Source organism: Bolinopsis microptera, chromosome 2, assembly GCF_026151205.1.
Source record: "Bolinopsis microptera isolate Bmic1 chromosome 2, MBARI_Bmic_1.0, whole genome shotgun sequence".
In the NCBI taxonomy this organism is placed as follows: domain Eukaryota; kingdom Metazoa; phylum Ctenophora; class Tentaculata; order Lobata; family Bolinopsidae; genus Bolinopsis; species Bolinopsis microptera.
Window position 1 is genome coordinate 10,769,233 of NC_087073.1, and position 17,026 is coordinate 10,786,258.

General features: G+C 48.4%; 2 protein-coding genes across 3 annotated transcripts in view; one reads left to right on the plus strand and one right to left on the minus strand.

The window, feature by feature from the left end:
* Nucleotides 1-17,026, minus strand: part of LOC134811671 (uncharacterized) — a 52,286-nt gene that overhangs the window by 22,940 nt on the left and 12,320 nt on the right. For both annotated transcript variants that reach the window (XM_063818698.1, XM_063818699.1), the window contains exons 13-20: nt 16,630-16,740; nt 16,086-16,228; nt 11,732-11,796; nt 11,479-11,617; nt 11,178-11,293; nt 10,815-10,969; nt 10,574-10,705; nt 9,474-9,563 (exon numbers count right to left, since the gene is read on the minus strand). In XM_063818698.1, coding sequence (XP_063674768.1) covers nt 9,474-9,563; nt 10,574-10,705; nt 10,815-10,969; nt 11,178-11,293; nt 11,479-11,617; nt 11,732-11,796; nt 16,086-16,228; nt 16,630-16,740 — 951 coding nt within the window. The remainder of the gene's footprint in view (nt 1-9,473; nt 9,564-10,573; nt 10,706-10,814; nt 10,970-11,177; nt 11,294-11,478; nt 11,618-11,731; nt 11,797-16,085; nt 16,229-16,629; nt 16,741-17,026) is intronic.
* Nucleotides 13,601-15,371, plus strand: LOC134811974 (solute carrier family 35 member G1-like). The gene is made up of 3 exons (XM_063819143.1): nt 13,601-13,675; nt 13,844-13,948; nt 14,167-15,371. The coding sequence occupies exons 1-3, from the start codon at nt 13,601-13,603 to the stop codon at nt 14,992-14,994; spliced, it is 1,008 nt and encodes a 335-aa protein (XP_063675213.1). The 3' UTR covers nt 14,995-15,371.

The window sequence follows — 17,026 nt, forward strand, 5'->3', positions numbered from 1 at the left end:
TGCTAATAATGACTTAATTATCCACAAGAAATAACTGATTATGAAATTATTGTATAAGAAACTATTGAGTATTGGGTCACCAAATACGGGTTTTGACTCAGCAGGTAATTACTCCTACCCTTTTTAACTGCGGCAGTGAAATCCCGGCCGAAGGCCGGGTTACACTTATTCTATATAGTTATGTAATCGACCGAAATACTTTAATAAACCGTCATAAGCGAAGACCACATCGGACAAAAAACAGTAAAATAGTGGTTAAAAAGTGGTTGTACACTATAATACACAGTCTTAAATAGTATTTAAAACGATTAAAAGTTTGAAATTAAAAACATGTAACGTATGTTAACTAGCAGGTGTATTTAGCAACGAACTGAAAAATAAATAAAAGAAGCTCCAAAACAAGTAGTATGATCTATATCATGAGAAATATGTACCGAGACCGTCTCCTCGTCTCCTCGTCTCGGATATTAATATAAATTCTTTACTATGGATGTCTCCATATATTTTTTAGATGTTTTACAATGAACGAAGTATAGTAATGGGGGGGGTGTCATGTCCGTCTTGTCCGCTATGTCCTGTCCTTTTTGGATTCTATGAGACACCGGACGTGTTTTTTGGGGACATGGGCGGACACTGACGGACATTGGCGGACTCGGACGGACATAGGCGGACCCGGACGACATAGGCGGGACTCGGGACGGACATTGGTGGACATTAGCGGACATTGGTGGACATAAGCGGACAAACATTTTGAGAATTTTCGCAACTTGTATTATATTCTTGTACAAAACAAACGACTTATTAATCACACTAAAGCTATTAATAGGCTTTAACTTATTATATCAATTATATAACTATATAGGGACCCAGGAAAGGCCCCAGGGGAGGAGGAGTGGATGACTGGAGGAGGGAGGACTGTTGAGGACTGATGAGGAGGACTGAGGACGATGAGTAGGAGGAGGAAGAGAACTGGGGAGGATCAGGAAGACCCAGGAGGGAGGACCCAGATGAGGGACCCAGGAGGAGGAGGATCAGAGGAGGACTGAGGAGGGATGACCTCAGGAGGAGGAGGACTCAGGAGGGGAGGACCTGAGGGACAAGGAGTAGGAGGAGGGACTGAGGAGGGGAGGAAGATGAGAACTGGGGCGGATTAGGAAAACCCAGGAGGAGGACCCAGGAGGAGGGCCCAGGAGGAGGACTATAGGAGGATGACTTAGGAGGGAGGAGGGACTCAGGAGGAGGACTGGAGGAGGACTGAGAAGGAGGAGGACTGAAGAGTACTGAAGAGTACTGAGGAGGATGGCTGAGGGAGGATGCTGAGGGAGGATGGCTGAGGAGGAGGGCTGAGGAGGATGGCTGAGGAGGGATGACTGGGGAGGATGACTGAAGGGGGAGGAGGAGGATCAGGAAGACCCAGGAGGAGGAGACCCAGAAGGAGGACCTAGGAGGAGGGAGGAGAACTGAGGAGGATGAGCTCAGGAGGAGGAGGACTCAGGAGAGGGAACTCAGGAGGAATGAGAAGGAGGAGGACTGAGGAAGATGGCTTAGGAGGATACTGAGAGGGGAGAGGAGGGAAGAGGAGGAGAGGACTGAGGAGGAGGAGGAGAAGGACCCAGGAGGAGAAGGGAGGGACCCAGGAGTGAGGAGGGACCCAGGAGGAGAAGGACCCCAGGAGGAGGACCCAGGAAAAGGCCCAGGAGAGGAGGAGGGACTGGGGAGGAGGGACTGTTGAGGACTGATGAGGAGAACTGAGGACGAGGAGGAGGAGTAGGAGGGAGGACTGAGTAGGGGAGGAGGAAGAGGACTGGGGAGGATCAGGAAGACCCAGGAGGAGGAACCCAGGAGGAGGAGGAGGAGGATGGTCCCCAGGAGGGAGGAGGAGATAAGGACCAGGAGGACTGAGGAGAGGAGCTGAGGAGGATGACTGGTGAGGATGGCTGAGGAGGATGGCTGAGGAGGATGACTGCACTGAGAGGATGACTGAGAGGGAGGAGGAGGACCTCAGGAGGAGGACTCAGAGGAAGAGGACCCAGGAGGAGGACCCGGAGGAGGACTAAGGGAGGATGACTCAGGAGGAGGAGGACTCAGGAGGAGGACTGAGGAGGACTGAGAAGTGAGGAGGACTGAAGAGTACTGAAGAGTACTGAGGAGGATGGCGTGAGGAGGATGGCTGAGGAGGATGGCTGAGGAGGATGGCTGAGGAGATGGCTGTGGAGGATGACTGAGGAGGATGACCTGAGAGGGAGGAGGAGGATCAGGAAGACCCAGGAGGAGGAGGACCCAGAAGGAGGACCTAGGAGGGAGAGGGAGAACTGAGGAGGATGACTCAGAGGAGGGAGGAACTCAGGAGGAGGGACTCAGGGAGGAATGAGAAGGAGGAGGACTGAGAAGATGGCTTAGGAGAATGACTGAGAGGGGAGGAGGAGGAAGAGGAGGAAGAGGACTGAGAGGAGGAGGAGAAGGAACCAGGAGGAGAAGAGGACCCCCCTAGGAGGAGGAGGACCCAGGAGGGAAGGACCCAGAGGAGGACCCAGGAAAAGGCCCCAGGAGGAGGAGGAGGACTGGGGAGGAGGGACTGTTGAGGACTGATGAGGAGAACTGAGGACGAGGGAGGAGAGTAGGAGGAGGACTGAGGAGGGGAGGAGGAAGAGGACTGGGGAGGATCAGGAAGACCCAGGGAGGAGGACCAGGAGGGAGGAGGAGGAGGAGGTCCCAGGAGGAGGAGGAGAAGGACCAGGAGGACTGAGGAAGAGGACTTGACGATGACTGAGGAGGAGGACTGGGAGGATGACTGAGGAGGATGCTGAGGAGGATGGCTGAGGAGGATGACAGCACTGAGGAGGATGACTGAGAGGGAGGAGGAGGACTCTGAGGAGGACTCAGGAGGAAGAGGACTCAGGAGGAGGACTTAGGGAGAAATGAGAAGGAGGACTGAGGGAGAACTGAGGAGAGAGGAGGAGGAGGGGAGGGACTGAATAGGAGATAAGTGGAGGGGGACTGGGAAAGGGACCCAGGAGGAGGGAGGAGGAGGACTCAGGAGGATGACTTCAGGAGAGGACTCAGGAGGAGGACTGAGAGTGGGACTGAGACGGAGGAGGACTGAAGAGTACTGAAGAGTACTGAAGAGGATGGTTGAGGAGATGACTGAGGAGGATGACTGAGGAGGATGACTGAGGAGGATGACTGAGGAGGATTGACTGAGAGGGAGAGGGAGGATCAGGAAGACCCAGGAGAGGAGGAGGAGGACCCAGAAGGGAGGACCTAGGAGGGCGAGGAGAACTGAGGGAGGATGACCAGGGAGGAGGAGGACTCAGGAGGAATGAGAAGGAGGAGGACTGAGGAGGGATGGCTGAGGAGGGATGGATGCGGGGGGAGGAGGAGGAAGAGGAGGAAGAGGACTGAGGAGGAGGAGAAGGGACTGAGGGAGAAGGAGGACCCAGGAGGAGGAGGACCCAGGAGGAGGAGGGACTCAGGAGGAGGGACCCAGGAAAGGCCCCAGGAGGAGGAGGAGGACTGGGGAGGGGACTGTTGAGGGACTGATGAGGAGAACTGAGGGACGAGGATGAGGAGTAGGGAGGAGGACTGTAGGAGTGGGAGGAGGAAGAGGACCTGAGGAGGATCAGGGAAGACCCAGGAGGAGGACCCAGGAGGAGGAGGAGGAGGAGGACCCAGAAGGAGGAGGAGGGAGGGACCCAGGAGGACTGAGGAGGATGACTGACGATGACTGAGGAGGAGGGACTGAGGGATGATGACTATTGACTGAGGAGGATGGCTGAGGAGGATGGCTGAGGAGGATGGCTGAGGAGGATGACTGAGGAGGATGACTGAGAGGGAGGGAGGAGGACTCAGGGAGGAGGACTCAGGAGGAAGAGGACTCAGGAGGAGGACTTAGGAGAAATGAGAAGGAGACTGAGAGAACTGAGGAGGAGGAGGAGGACTGAATAGGGAGGATAAGGAGGGGGACTGGGAAAGGACCCAGGAGGAGGAGGAGGAGGACTAAGGAGGATCGACTCAGGAGGGAGGAGGGACTCCGGAGGAGGACTGAGGAGGACTGGAGACAGGAGGAGGAGCTGAAGAGTACTGAAGAGTACTGAGGAGGATGGCTGAGGAGGATGGCTGAGGAGGGATGGCTGAGGGAGGATGGCTGAGGAGGATGGCTGAGGAGGATGACTGAGGGAGGATGACTGAGAGGGAGGAGGAGGATTAGGAAGACCCAGGGAGGAGGAGGGACCCAGAAGGAGGACCTAGGGAGGGAGAGGAGAACTGAGGAGGATGACTCAGGAGGAGGAGGACTCAGGAGGAGGGACTCAGGAGGAATGAGAAGGAGGAGGACTGAGGAAGATGGCTTAGGAGATGACTGAGAGGGAGGAGGGAGGAAGAGGAGGAAGAGGACTGAGGAGGAGGAGGAGAAGGACCAGAGGAGAAGGAGGACCCAGGAGGAGGAGGACCCAGGAGGAGAAGGACCCAGGAGGAGGACCCAGGAAAAGGCCCCAGGAGGAGGAGGAGGAGGACTGGGGAGGAGGACTGGTTGAGGACGATGAGGAGAACTGAGGACGGAGGAGGAGGAGTAGGAGGGAGGACTGAGGGAGGGGAGGGAGGAAGAGGACTGGGGAGGGATCAGGAAGACCCAGGAGGAGGGACCCAGGGAGGAGGAGGAGGAGGAGGTCCCCCAGGAGGGAGGAGGAGAAGGACCCAGGAGGACTGAGGAAGAGGACTGACGATGACTGGAGGAGGAGGACTGAGGAGGATGACTGAGGAGGATGGCTGAGGAGGATGGCTGAGGAGGATGACTGCACTGAGGAGGATTGACTGAGAGGGAGGAGGAGGACTCAGGAGGAGGACTCAGGAGGGAAGGAGGACTCAGGAGGAGGACTTAGGAGAAATGAGAAGGACGACTGAGTGAGACTGGAGGAGAAGGAGGAGGAGGAGGACTGAATAGGAGGATAAGGAGGGGGACTGGGAAAAGGACCCAGGAGGAGGAGGAGGAGGACCCAGGAGGGATGACTCAGGAGGAGGGACTCAGAGGAGGACTGAGGAGGACTGAGACGGAGGAGGACTGAAGAGTACTGAAGAGTACTGAAGAGGATGGTTGAGGGAGGATGACTGAGGAGGATTGACTGAGGAGGATGACCTGAGGAGGATGACTGAGGAGGATGACTGAGAGGGAGGAGGAGGATCAGGAAGACCCAGGAGGAGGAGGAGGAGGACCCAGAAGGAGGACCTAGGAGGAGGAGGAGAACTGAGGAGGATGACTCAGGAGAGGAGGACTCAGGAGGAATGAGATGGAGGAGGACTGAGGAGGACTGGCTGAGGAGGATGGATGCGGGGGAGGGGGAGGAGGAGGAAGAGGAGGTAAGAGGACTGAGGAGGAGGAGAAGGAACTGAGGAGAAGGAGGACCCCAGGAGGAGGGAGGACCCAGGAGGAGGAGGACTCAGGAGGAGGAGCCCAGGAGAAGGCCCCAGGAGGAGGAGGAGACTGGGGAGGAGGACTGTTGAGGACTGATTGAGGAGAACTGAGGACGAGGGATGAGGAGTTGGAGGAGGACTGAGGAGGGGAGGAGGGAGAGGACTGAGGGAGATCCGGAAGACCCCAGGAGGAGGACCCAGGAGGAGGAGGAGGAGGAGGACCCAGGAGGAGGAGGAGGAGGGACCCAGGAGGACTGAGGAGGATGACTGACGATGACTGAGGAGGGAGGACTGAGAAGGATGACGGAGGAGGATGGCTGAGGAGGATGGCTGAGGAGGATGGCTGAGGAGGATGACTGAGGAGGACTGACTGAGAGGGGAGGAGGAGGATCAGGAGGAGGGACTCAGGGAGGAAGAGGACTCAGAGGAGGACTTAGGGAGAAATGAGAAGGAGGACTGAGGAGAACTGAGGAGGAGGAGGAGGACTGAATAGGAGGATAAGGAGGGGGACTGGGAAAGGACCCAGGAGGAGGAGGAGGAGGAGGACTAAGGAGGATGACTCAGGAGGAGGAGGACTCAGGAGGAGGACTGAGGAGGACTGAGAAGGAGGAGGACTGAAGAGTACTGAAGAGTACTGAGGAGGATGGCTGAGGAGGATGGCTGAGGAGGATGGCTGAGGAGGATGGCTGAGGAGGATGGCTGAGGAGGATGACTGAGGAGGATTGACTGAGAGGGAGGAGAGGATCAGGAAGACCCAGGAGGGAGGAGGACCAGAAGGAGGACCTAGGGAGGAGGAGGAGAACTGAGGAGGATGACTCAGGAGGAGGAGGACTCAGGAGGAGGACTCAGGAGGAATGAGAAGGAGGAGGACTGAGGAAGATGGCTTAGGAGAATGACTGAGAGGGAGGAGGAGGAAGAGGAGGAAGAGGACTGAGGAGGAGGAGGAGAAGGACCCAGGAGGAGAAGGAGGACCCAGGAGGAGGAGGACCCAGGAGGAGAAGGACCCAGGAGGAGGACCCAGGAAAAGGCCCAGGAGGAGGAGGAGGACTGGGGAGGAGGACTGTTGAGGACTGATGAGGAGAACTGAGGACGAGGAGGAGGAGTAGGAGGAGGACTGAGGAGGGGAGGAGGAAGAGGACTGGGGAGGATCAGGAAGACCCAGGAGGAGGACCCAGGAGGAGGAGGAGGAGGAGGTCCCAGGAGGAGGAGGAGAAGGACCCAGGAGGACTGAGGAAGAGGACTGACGATGACTGAGGAGGAGGACTGAGGAGGATGACTGAGGAGGATGGCTGAGGAGGATGGCTGAGGAGGATGACTGCACTGAGGAGGATGACTGAGAGGGAGGAGGAGGACTCAGGAGGAGGACTCTGGAGGAAGAGGACTCAGGAGGAGGACTTAGGAGAAATGAGAAGGAGGGACTGAGGAGAACTGAGGAGAAGGAGGAGGAGGAGGACTGAATAGGAGGATAAGGAGGGGGACTGGGAAAGGACCCAGGAGGAGGAGGAGGAGGACTCAGGAGGATGACTCAGGAGGAGGACGCAGGAGGAGGACTGAGGAGGACTGAGACGGAGGAGGACTGAAGAGTACTGAAGAGTACTGAAGAGGATGGTTGAGGAGGATGACTGAGGAGGATGACTGAGGAGGATGACTGAGGAGGATGACTGAGGAGGATGACTGAGAGGGAGGAGGAGGATCAGGAAGACCCAGGAGGAGGAGGAGGAGGACCCAGAAGGAGGACCTAGGAGGAGGAGGAGAACTGAGGAGGATGACTCAGGAGGAGGAGGACTCAGGAGGAATGAGAAGGAGGAGGACTGAGGAGGATGGCTGAGGAGGATGGATGCGGGGGAGGAGGAGGAAGAGGAGGAAGAGGACTGAGGAGGAGGAGAAGGACTGAGGAGAAGGAGGACCCAGGAGGAGGAGGACCCAGGAGGAGGAGGACTCAGGAGGAGGACCCAGGAAAAGGCCCCAGGAGGAGGAGGAGGACTGGGGAGGAGGACTGTGAGGACTGATGAGGAGAACTGAGGACGAGGATGAGGAGTAGGAGGAGGACTGAGGAGGGGAGGAGGAAGAGGACTGAGGAGGATCAGGAAGACCCAGGAGGAGGACCCAGGAGGAGGAGGAGGAGGAGGACCCAGGGAGGAGGAGGAGGAGGACCAGGAGGACTGAGGAGGATGACTGACGATGACTGAGGAGGAGGACTGAGGAGGATGACTGAGGAGGATGGCTGAGGAGGATGGCTGAGGAGGATGGCTGAGGAGGATGACTGAGGAGGATGACTGAGAGGGAGGAGGAGGACTCAGGAGGAGGACTCAGGAGGAAGAGGACTCAGGAGGAGGACTTAGGAGAAATGAGAAGGAGGACTGAGGAGAACTGAGGAGGAGGAGGAGGACTGAATAGGAGGAGGAGAAGGAGGGGGACTGGGAAAGGACTGAGGAGTAGGAGGACTGATGAGAAGGATGAGGAGGAGGACTGAGGACCGAGGATGAAGAGGAGGAGGATGAAGAGGAGGAGGAGGACCCAGGAGGAGGAGGACTGAGGAGGAGGACTGAGGAGGATGACTGAGAGGGAAGAGGAGGAGGAGGAGGACTCAGGAGGAGGAGGAGGAGGACTGAGGAGGACTGAGGAGGAGGAGGACTGAATAGGAGGAGGAGGAGAGGGACTGGGGGAGGACTGAGGAGGAGGACGGAGGACTGAGGAGAAGGATGAGGAGGAGGACTGAGAAGGACTGAGGACTGAGGAGGAAGAGGAGGAGGATGAAGAGGAGTTGGAGGACCCAGGAAGAGGGACCCAGGAGGAGGACTCAGGAGGAGGATGGAGGACTGAGGAGAAGGATGTGGAGGAGGACTGAGGAGGACTGAGGACTGAGGGAGGAAGAGGAGGAGGATGAAGAGGAGGAGGAGGACTGGGGAGGAGGACTGTTGAGGACTGATGAGAGGGACTGAGGACGAGGAGGAGAGTAAGAGGACTAAAGAGGGGAGGAGGAAGAGGACTGGGGAAGATCAGGAAGACCCAGGGGGAGGAGGAGGAAGAGTAGGAGGAGGAAGCATCTAAATGTTATTTCCATTTTTGTCCGTTTTTGTCCATTTTTGTCCGTTTTTGTCCGCTCTATTTTTTGTCCGTTTTGAAAATATAGGGTACCGAACGGACAAAAAAACATGATCCTCCTATAACAGCAAAAATTGAACATTTTATTTAGCAATTTAGGTGTCCATTAATGTCCGTCTATGTCCACCAATGTCCGCCTATGTCCGTCTATGTCCGCCTATGTCCGCATATGTCCGCCTATGTCCGCCTATGTCCGCCTATGTCCTGTCCTTTTTGGATTCTATGAGACAAGCGGACATAGACGGACGTGACACCCCCCCCAGTAATAGTCTTCTGGATCAAATTAGCACAATTCCTCCCTCAACATATCAGACCTAACTGAGTGCTGTTACAAATTAATTAACAAGTTGAAGTTTAAATACTAACGACTAGCTATCTAGCGCTACAGCAATCCCAATACAGAACTACAGTACTGCTAATACTCATTTTAACATAAGGATCTAATTTGGGATTTCAGTGTCAAGTGTGTGTCTGTGTCTGTGTTGACGAACTATGTCGGCGACCTATTTGAAGTGAAAATAATACTTATTATCCGTAAAAACGGAATAGCATTCCTCAATGCTATGTTCCAGATCTTTTGATAAATCACGAGAGCAAAGTTGCATTACATAATGGTCTCCATAACTACGATTTGGGAACATTTTGAATTTCCAATATAATAATGTTATTCTAATTTCTTTACTAATATTCCTTTCCAAATAACAGATGTTACCCCCCCCAACCAATTGTTCAGTTAAATGTTACCCCCCGGCCCCCCCCAACCAATTGTTCAGTTAAATGTTACCCCCCCCCCCCAACCAATTGTTCAGTTAAATGTTACCCACCCCCAACCAATTGTTCAGTTAAATGTTACCCCCCCAACCAATTGTTCAGTTAGATGTTACCCCCCCCCCCCCAACCAATTGTTCAGTTAAATGTTACCTCCACCCCCACCCAACACCCAAGTCTTCATTAAGACGAACCTGATCAGATTCTGAGATGTTATCTGAGTCGGATGTGGAACTGCTTTCTTGTGTACTGAACCGGTTCTTCCTCTGTGGTTGTGGGGTCGTCTGTAAAACGAGACAGTTAAACACTACACTCTCCGTAAATTCTGTCTCATCAATTAGCTTTTCTTAACAGTTATGCAAATTTATTATTAAACTTTGTTGTACTTTTAAACTCTATTGTACGTATTTTAAATTCTTATTGTATTTAATTTAAACTTTATTCAATTTACACTTGTGACTTGTTACACATTTATGAAGAAGCATATTATGTTGCACGTCTTGCTTCATATAAAAATGTGTCAAACATTTTGCGGTTATACACTTTGAAGCGGTTGATGAAAATGATGGTTTCAGAGCGGCTGGGAAGTACAATAGTTGCCAACTAACTCTATAACTAATATAAGTGGGGTTTCTAAAATACATGAACATTAAGGGTTAGTAAGGGTAGCGCTACAAAATTTTACTAAGACTGAATTTATCTATTAATATTTCTAAAAATTCTCAGACGCTTCCAATTATACAAGGTATTTGCAAACTTCATTGTTACTAATTACAACTATTCTGTCACAATCATAGTTCCAGTATTTTTATCTGGTATCCCCTAATATGTACGGTGCGCCTGTTCAATGCGACCCCACAATTCCAGGCTGTTATAATAGTAGTTAGTTACTAGTATGTAACTAGTAAGGTTTAATGAGCGACATCGCTTACTATCCCGAATATAGTGAATAATTGCGATAAATTATCTGTAATAGTGTTGAGATTTAATTATAACTGCGAATATTGGGCTATCATCGGTAACAGGTACACGATGCGGGTTTACCATTATTTCTACCATTAAAAGTAAAGTAATGTGTCTATTTTATTATTTTCACGTCGCTGGAAGACTCGTGATAAAGTTTGTTGTGTGTGCCAGCAAGGTAGGCAGGGCCAGCAAGGTAAAGGTAACCTCACACGGTTGTTATCTAGGCAACTATTCACCTTATTACTATTAGTATTAGCAATTTTACAATAAATACAGAAACTTAAAGAGAGCAAAGAAGAAGGAAATAAGACCTATTTTTATATAGTACCTGTTCTGAAGGATTATTGTTGGAGTCGGTGGATTCCCGTCGCTCCATGAAGGCGTTATTCTTGGCTTGTCCGCAAGTCTGAGGTCTGTATTTGGGGTTGTTCTTCTTGCACTGTGTACTTTGGGGAGTAATCTGAGGAAATTTATTGTTATTTTGGAGGGTAATCTGGTGGATTTCGGTGTTATTTTTGGGGTGATCTGATGTATATTGTATTGGCAGTAGATGGAGGTAGCCTGCTTACTTGGTTGCCTAGGGAGAGTAGGAGGTTGGAGACGTTTTCCCGGGAAACAGGAAAATCATCACTGTCAGCGCTGTCACTGTCATCATCACAGGCAAACAGTTCTTCTAGTTCGTCGTCAACGTCATCAAAATCAGGGGAAACTAGATAAGCCGCACCTGGACCAGGTTGTTGTTAAAATCTCGAAAAATGGTTGCCATAAGAATGCCAATTTGAAGGGTGAAATTATGAGATAACTTTCTTACTTTTGCCACCGAAATTGCTTAAATTTCTTTGGCTAAGACGATAATGATCGCTATAAAAATATTTGAAAATAAAATAATTAAAAATTGTAAATTAAAATAATTAAAAATTAAATAAACAAACCGGAAGCGAAGGAAGGGATGGGAGTGGAGAGGGTCTGTACTGCAGGTATCTCCATCTTGCTACTCCGAGCGTAGTCCATTGTACACAAACACTCACCCACACTGTACTCCTTATCACTGGTAAAGTGAAATTTAGCTTTTTATGGAAATAAATTAAAACATAATTGTGAAATAAATTTCAATGATATAGCTAATTTCACAATATATATTCACTTGTCGCAAAAACAGAATGACCAGAAATTTTGAATCAGAATCAACATATTTAATGTTTCCATGGGCCTGGGTGGCAAGTCCGTTCTCACCTGTAGGGCTGATCATACAACTCCACACAGGGTTTACCGTGTCTCTCACCCACTACCACACATCTTAGCGGGTACCACTGTCCACATTGGGTCAAGGCATCGAACTTGGCTGTAGCGTCCGGGGTCCACTGTCTGGTCGCTGCGGAGGGAGATATTAGAGGGGGGGGGGGGAGCAGTAGTTATATAAGAATATTGATTGATAGGAAATCTATTTAAGGTTTTCATTTTCAGGTTCGCGAGAATTGCAACTTACTGATAGGGATGGTGTTTGCAAGGAAGCATTCTATAGCTTGGTAGGGTAACTCCATAAACTCTGCCCTGAGGTAGATAAACGTTAGAGTGGCCTAAGTGTTCCCACGGAGCAACATTATAATATAACATGATAATATCTACAGGGGGATGATAACTATTAAACATAACTACAGAACTGTTTTGATCCCTCCTTTCACTACACTACTGCATGTTACCAAGGTAAAAAGAAGAAAAATTCCGTACTTTGTAATACACCACCTGCACCCTACTCTAACACCTAGGTTACGTTTCCTGCATATAATATAATATTTAAAGGTGTCTGGTGTTAGCGTAAAGAGTATTTGACTATTTGGCACGTGCTCAATCCTCTGTTGCACGTGCTCAATCCTCTGTTGCACGTGCACAATCCTCTGTTGCACGTGCACAATCCTCTGTTGCACGTGCACAATCCTCTGTTGCACGTGCTCAATCCTCTGTTGCACGTGCACAATCCTCTGTTGCAGGAGGTGACCGGCGGGACATGATTTCAGGCCTGACCGGGACCGGGACCGGGATACAAAATGTGACTTGACCGGGACCGGGACAGAGATTATCAATTTACCGGGACCGGGACCGGGATGAAAAATGTGACTTGACCGGGACCGGGACCGGGACCGGGATAGCTCAAAATTGCCAATCCCGGTACCGGGATTCCTGGTACCGGGAATTCCGGTCGATTACTGGTTAATTCATGATCATAATTTATTACTCAAACTTGTTTAGCAATTTTAAACATTGTTGTATTTGGCTCAGAGGATGTTTAAAGATGAAATTCACAATGAATGAAAGGAAAAACTTAAAATCACAGTGAATGAAATTATGTAAAAGATCCCGGTCAAAATCCCGGCAAATTTGAGTGATTGACCGGGACCGGGACCGGGACCGGGACCAAGAATCCCGAATTAACCGGTACCGGGACCGGGATCATAAATAAATAAATCAGCATTTGACCGGGACCGGGACCGGGATAGCTCAAAATTTCCAATCCCGGTCACCTCCTGCTCTGTTGCACATGCACAATCCTCTGTTGCACGTGCTCAATCCTCTGTTGCACATGCACAATCCTCTCTGTAATAAAGTCTAGCTACATTGTATTATAATTTTAGGCAGAATAAGTGTTTACTGTAAGCTTGTGCCCACGCAAAACACAAACATTTAGTAGGATTTAGCTAACTTTATACGTACTATGCTGTACTGTGTTTCTATTGATTTTATAATTTGTGTAAACATTAAACACTGATTCTTTAAATTCTTAAAAATTAATTTATGTAAGACTTTAACATTGTAACACTGTAACATTGTAACACTGTCCTCCTATTCTTATAACTTCCGCTCTATCATCCAGCTTCCCTGACGTAACTCTTTTTAAAAATCGATATCGAAAGTTTGAAGAATTGGAGATTTCTTACGAACTTATAAAGATAATTAAATGGCTGATCCTTTTAATTGCTGCAGGATTATCTGCCTATCCTGACGTAACTATTCTTGATAAATATTGAAATATTTCGAGAATTCGTGATTTCTTAGGAACTTATCAACATATTATGTTCGCTGCTGATCCTTATGATGCATGTTGTTTGTCGCCGTTATATCCACTTTAAGGAGTGTACCTAAATATGTTGCTCAATGCTCATCATGTTAACGAGAGATGTTAATAATTTGATAAAACCTCCCTGCTAGAATTAGCAAGTTTATCAATATCGAAAACTTGAAGAATTTGAGATTTATTTTAAATTCAGCACGATATATTGTCAAATTAATAATTAATGGTGTTTATATAAAGCAACAGCTGTCAAACAACAAATACACAGCACAGGGCTCAGCTAAAAGCATGGTAAAGGACACTACCACCTATATTCTCACACACTTCAGTGATGACGATGACGATATTGACATCCTCAAAAAGGTGCGAACATCTTCTAACGATTGGAACAAATTCTAAGAGGGCAACATATTTTCGTTCTGTTTCTTTAGTTTGTACTTACATTAACTCCTCGAAAACACTTAATCTGGCCCTGTTCATAACTACATAAGATAAACAACAACTACTACTACTAACACACGACCTCCTCAGGAGAAGGATGGCTGGTTCACTAATCGTAGGAAGGGGATTTTGTTCACAGTGGTCGGAGCTCTGTTCAGCTCCTCTGCCAGTGTCAGCATCAAACTAGCTGAACAGGTCCGCGATTAATTAATAATTAATTAATGAACTAATTAACTTCTCGATCAATTTTAAAAATCCCACTGGAACAAAACTACAGTAACAAATATTCTCGGAGTGGTCTCCATGGTAACTAGGTGGTAACTAGGTGGTAACTATATGGTAACTAGGTGGTAACCAGGTGGTAACTAGGTGGTAACTAGGTGGTAACTATGATAACCCATCATCACCTGCAGGTAGTTCCAGTTCTACAAGTCCTCTGGTTCAAGTTCCTCGTAATGTTCATCCTAGTGGGTTCCACAATGATCTACACCAGACAGAACATAGACACGGAGGGACGACTCCTCTACCTGTTCATCAGATCCTGTTTTGAGAACATAGCCATGTCTCTGGTACTGTTTGCTGTGATGTACCTTCCGGTCGGGGAGGCGACTGTGGTCATGTTCTTCAGCATGTCCCTGTTCATGGTGCTGATGGCTGCTGTATTCCTCAAGGAACCCCTAACCTGTAAGATCTACGTAGCTCTAATACTCGGACTAATTGGAGTCTTTCTGCTGGCTAACCCGGAGGATATCATCATGGAAAATACCTTCTCAACCGCACGACTTTACGGACTAGGAGCTGGGGTGGGACACGGTCTGTTCAGAGCCATGTCCTCCATTATGGTCCGGAAACTGGGGAGTGAGGTGGAGAGCAGCGTGGTTATATTCTATCACAGTGTATACGGACTGTCTATATTCACTATACTCATACTCCTAGGTATACTCTACTCCTTCCTCATGGGAGACTATCTGCTTTCTGAGATGTTCTTTCTGAGAATAGACGATAACTTCTTACTGGCTATTTGTCTTAGTATTGGAGTTCTCATGTTCATTTGTCAGAGTTTTGCGACCAAGGGCACACAGATCTGTGATAGCTCTATTGTAGCCACAGTGAGGAATGTTAGTATTGTCTTCAGCTTCGCTTACCAGGTCCTTGTTTTTGATGAGATGCCGAACTTGTACGCGGCTATAGGGACTGGGTTTATTGGTACTGCAATAGGACTCATAGTCACAGACAAATGACTAGGCGGGGGTAAGCGTACTCAGGAGTATGTCATGCCGAGACGAACAATCAGAACCTAAGATAACGAGTAAGGAGTGAGGAGTAAGGAGTAGGGAGTAAGGGAAGAGTAAGGGAAGAGTAAGGAGTAAAGAGGAGAGATGGAGATCAGAGAATGATGCTCCAATGAAACCGAAGGAATATTTATTTTCTGTCATACTGTTTTGTGATTAAAAGATAATATACGATCTCTTTTCCTTCTTTAAGATATTCGATCTGAGATAAGGAAGAATGTTTTACATCACTACCAAAATATTATAACTGTCCGATTGATCAGTTAAAATTTTGATTTTAAAGCCTATATCATGTGCATTTTAGATGACTGCTATGTGCATATTAGTAAAATTACTGTCTCCATTTGAGTCACCACCTAAAATACTCCCTAAATATCTGGCAACATTAAGAATATGATCCACATAATATATTATATATTACTACTACTACTAATGCTAAATATATAAAGAATCTTCTCAAATTCGTGCCAACTCTAATTCACATCAGTAACATTTACAGCCAAGTTCCTCACGTCCAAATATTCTCTGGATCCATCATGACCGATAATAACCATCCCACTCCGACACATATTAGCTCGAAACTAAGTAGGATCCTGTACATGCTGTCATTAACTACCAATAATATCTGCTCCCTTAATCCCGAACAAGCGTGAATTATACATGTTTTGCCGAAGGAGCAGCTTACTGTTACACGTCTCTCGGGCAAGCATAATGCAGTGCCGACTGCCGGATAGTGTCAAGCACTGTACTCAGTAATTAGTTCTTCAGAAACGCTTGCGGAGTGAGCTCGTGTTTTTATTCCGGCCACTCGTAATGAAGAACTTGCGGCAATGCACTTACGAAGGTACTTACTACTACTATACACTTAAGGAGGTACTACTTCTACTACTAAATGGAATTCAAACTTGACGCACAATCACATGGTAATACATACCTGATCAGACAGGAACACAACTCAGTCACATTTACAATTCAGGCTCCCAATTAAATAATCCTAGTTAGCCTTAAGGTTACAACCAGTAAAAAGGAGGGTTAGAAACCTGAGTTTGCGCGTGTGAGAGTGAGGGAGATGGACAGTGTCCCCATAGTCCATGTATTTAATGTAGAGCATGTCGGAGTTGTCCAACTCTTTGATCTGTCCTCTCAGCCAGATCTGCTCCGAAGTGTGCCAAACTCCGCACATCTGAACACGTGGTATTGGTAATGAACATATCACGTGGGTAATGGCAGCTGTTAAACAGTTTCAATTTCAGTCAATCATTTCACACGAAAACACGAGATATCACGCATGGTATGCGATATATCACGCATGGTATACGGTAAAGCCACTACTGTACCACTACTATCAGGCACACTAGTATTAACATTGTAACAATCACTCGTATAATTATTAGTGGAATTATAATGAAGGACAGGTAATCTGAACAGTGTCACAAAAAGGAAATATAAATTATGAGAAACTCAATGTTTGTCGATCTTATATTGATCTGGTTGCAGAACAGTATTTAAGGGTAATTATGGGTTAACCAATAACCATGGCAATGGGATCTAGTAACCATAGTAACCATGGTAATGGTATCTAACCTGTCCAGGGACAGGATCCCAGGAATACTGAGGAAGAGTCTCCACTGATCCGTAGTGCTGTGCCATAGCTGATTCTAACCGGTCCAGCTCTGATATGTTCTTACCACACGCCTGTACAACATACCAGGGGTTAAAAAGAGAAGTTAGAAGTTATCTCCACTTACTGTACGTCAGTGTGCGGACTTAACACTGTTAACACTGACAAGTCGAGAGGTAATAAGTCTTCCGCCAGACACATGGTATTTAATGTGGGTAATGACAGTGTTACCTTGTACCAACTATCCAATAACTAACGTATTCCTGGGGAAAACGTTCAAATCCTCCACCCCTATTTGAACAAAATCAATATGTCATCTTAGTGAGGCAAGACTAAGGGAATCATTATATAAGACTATTG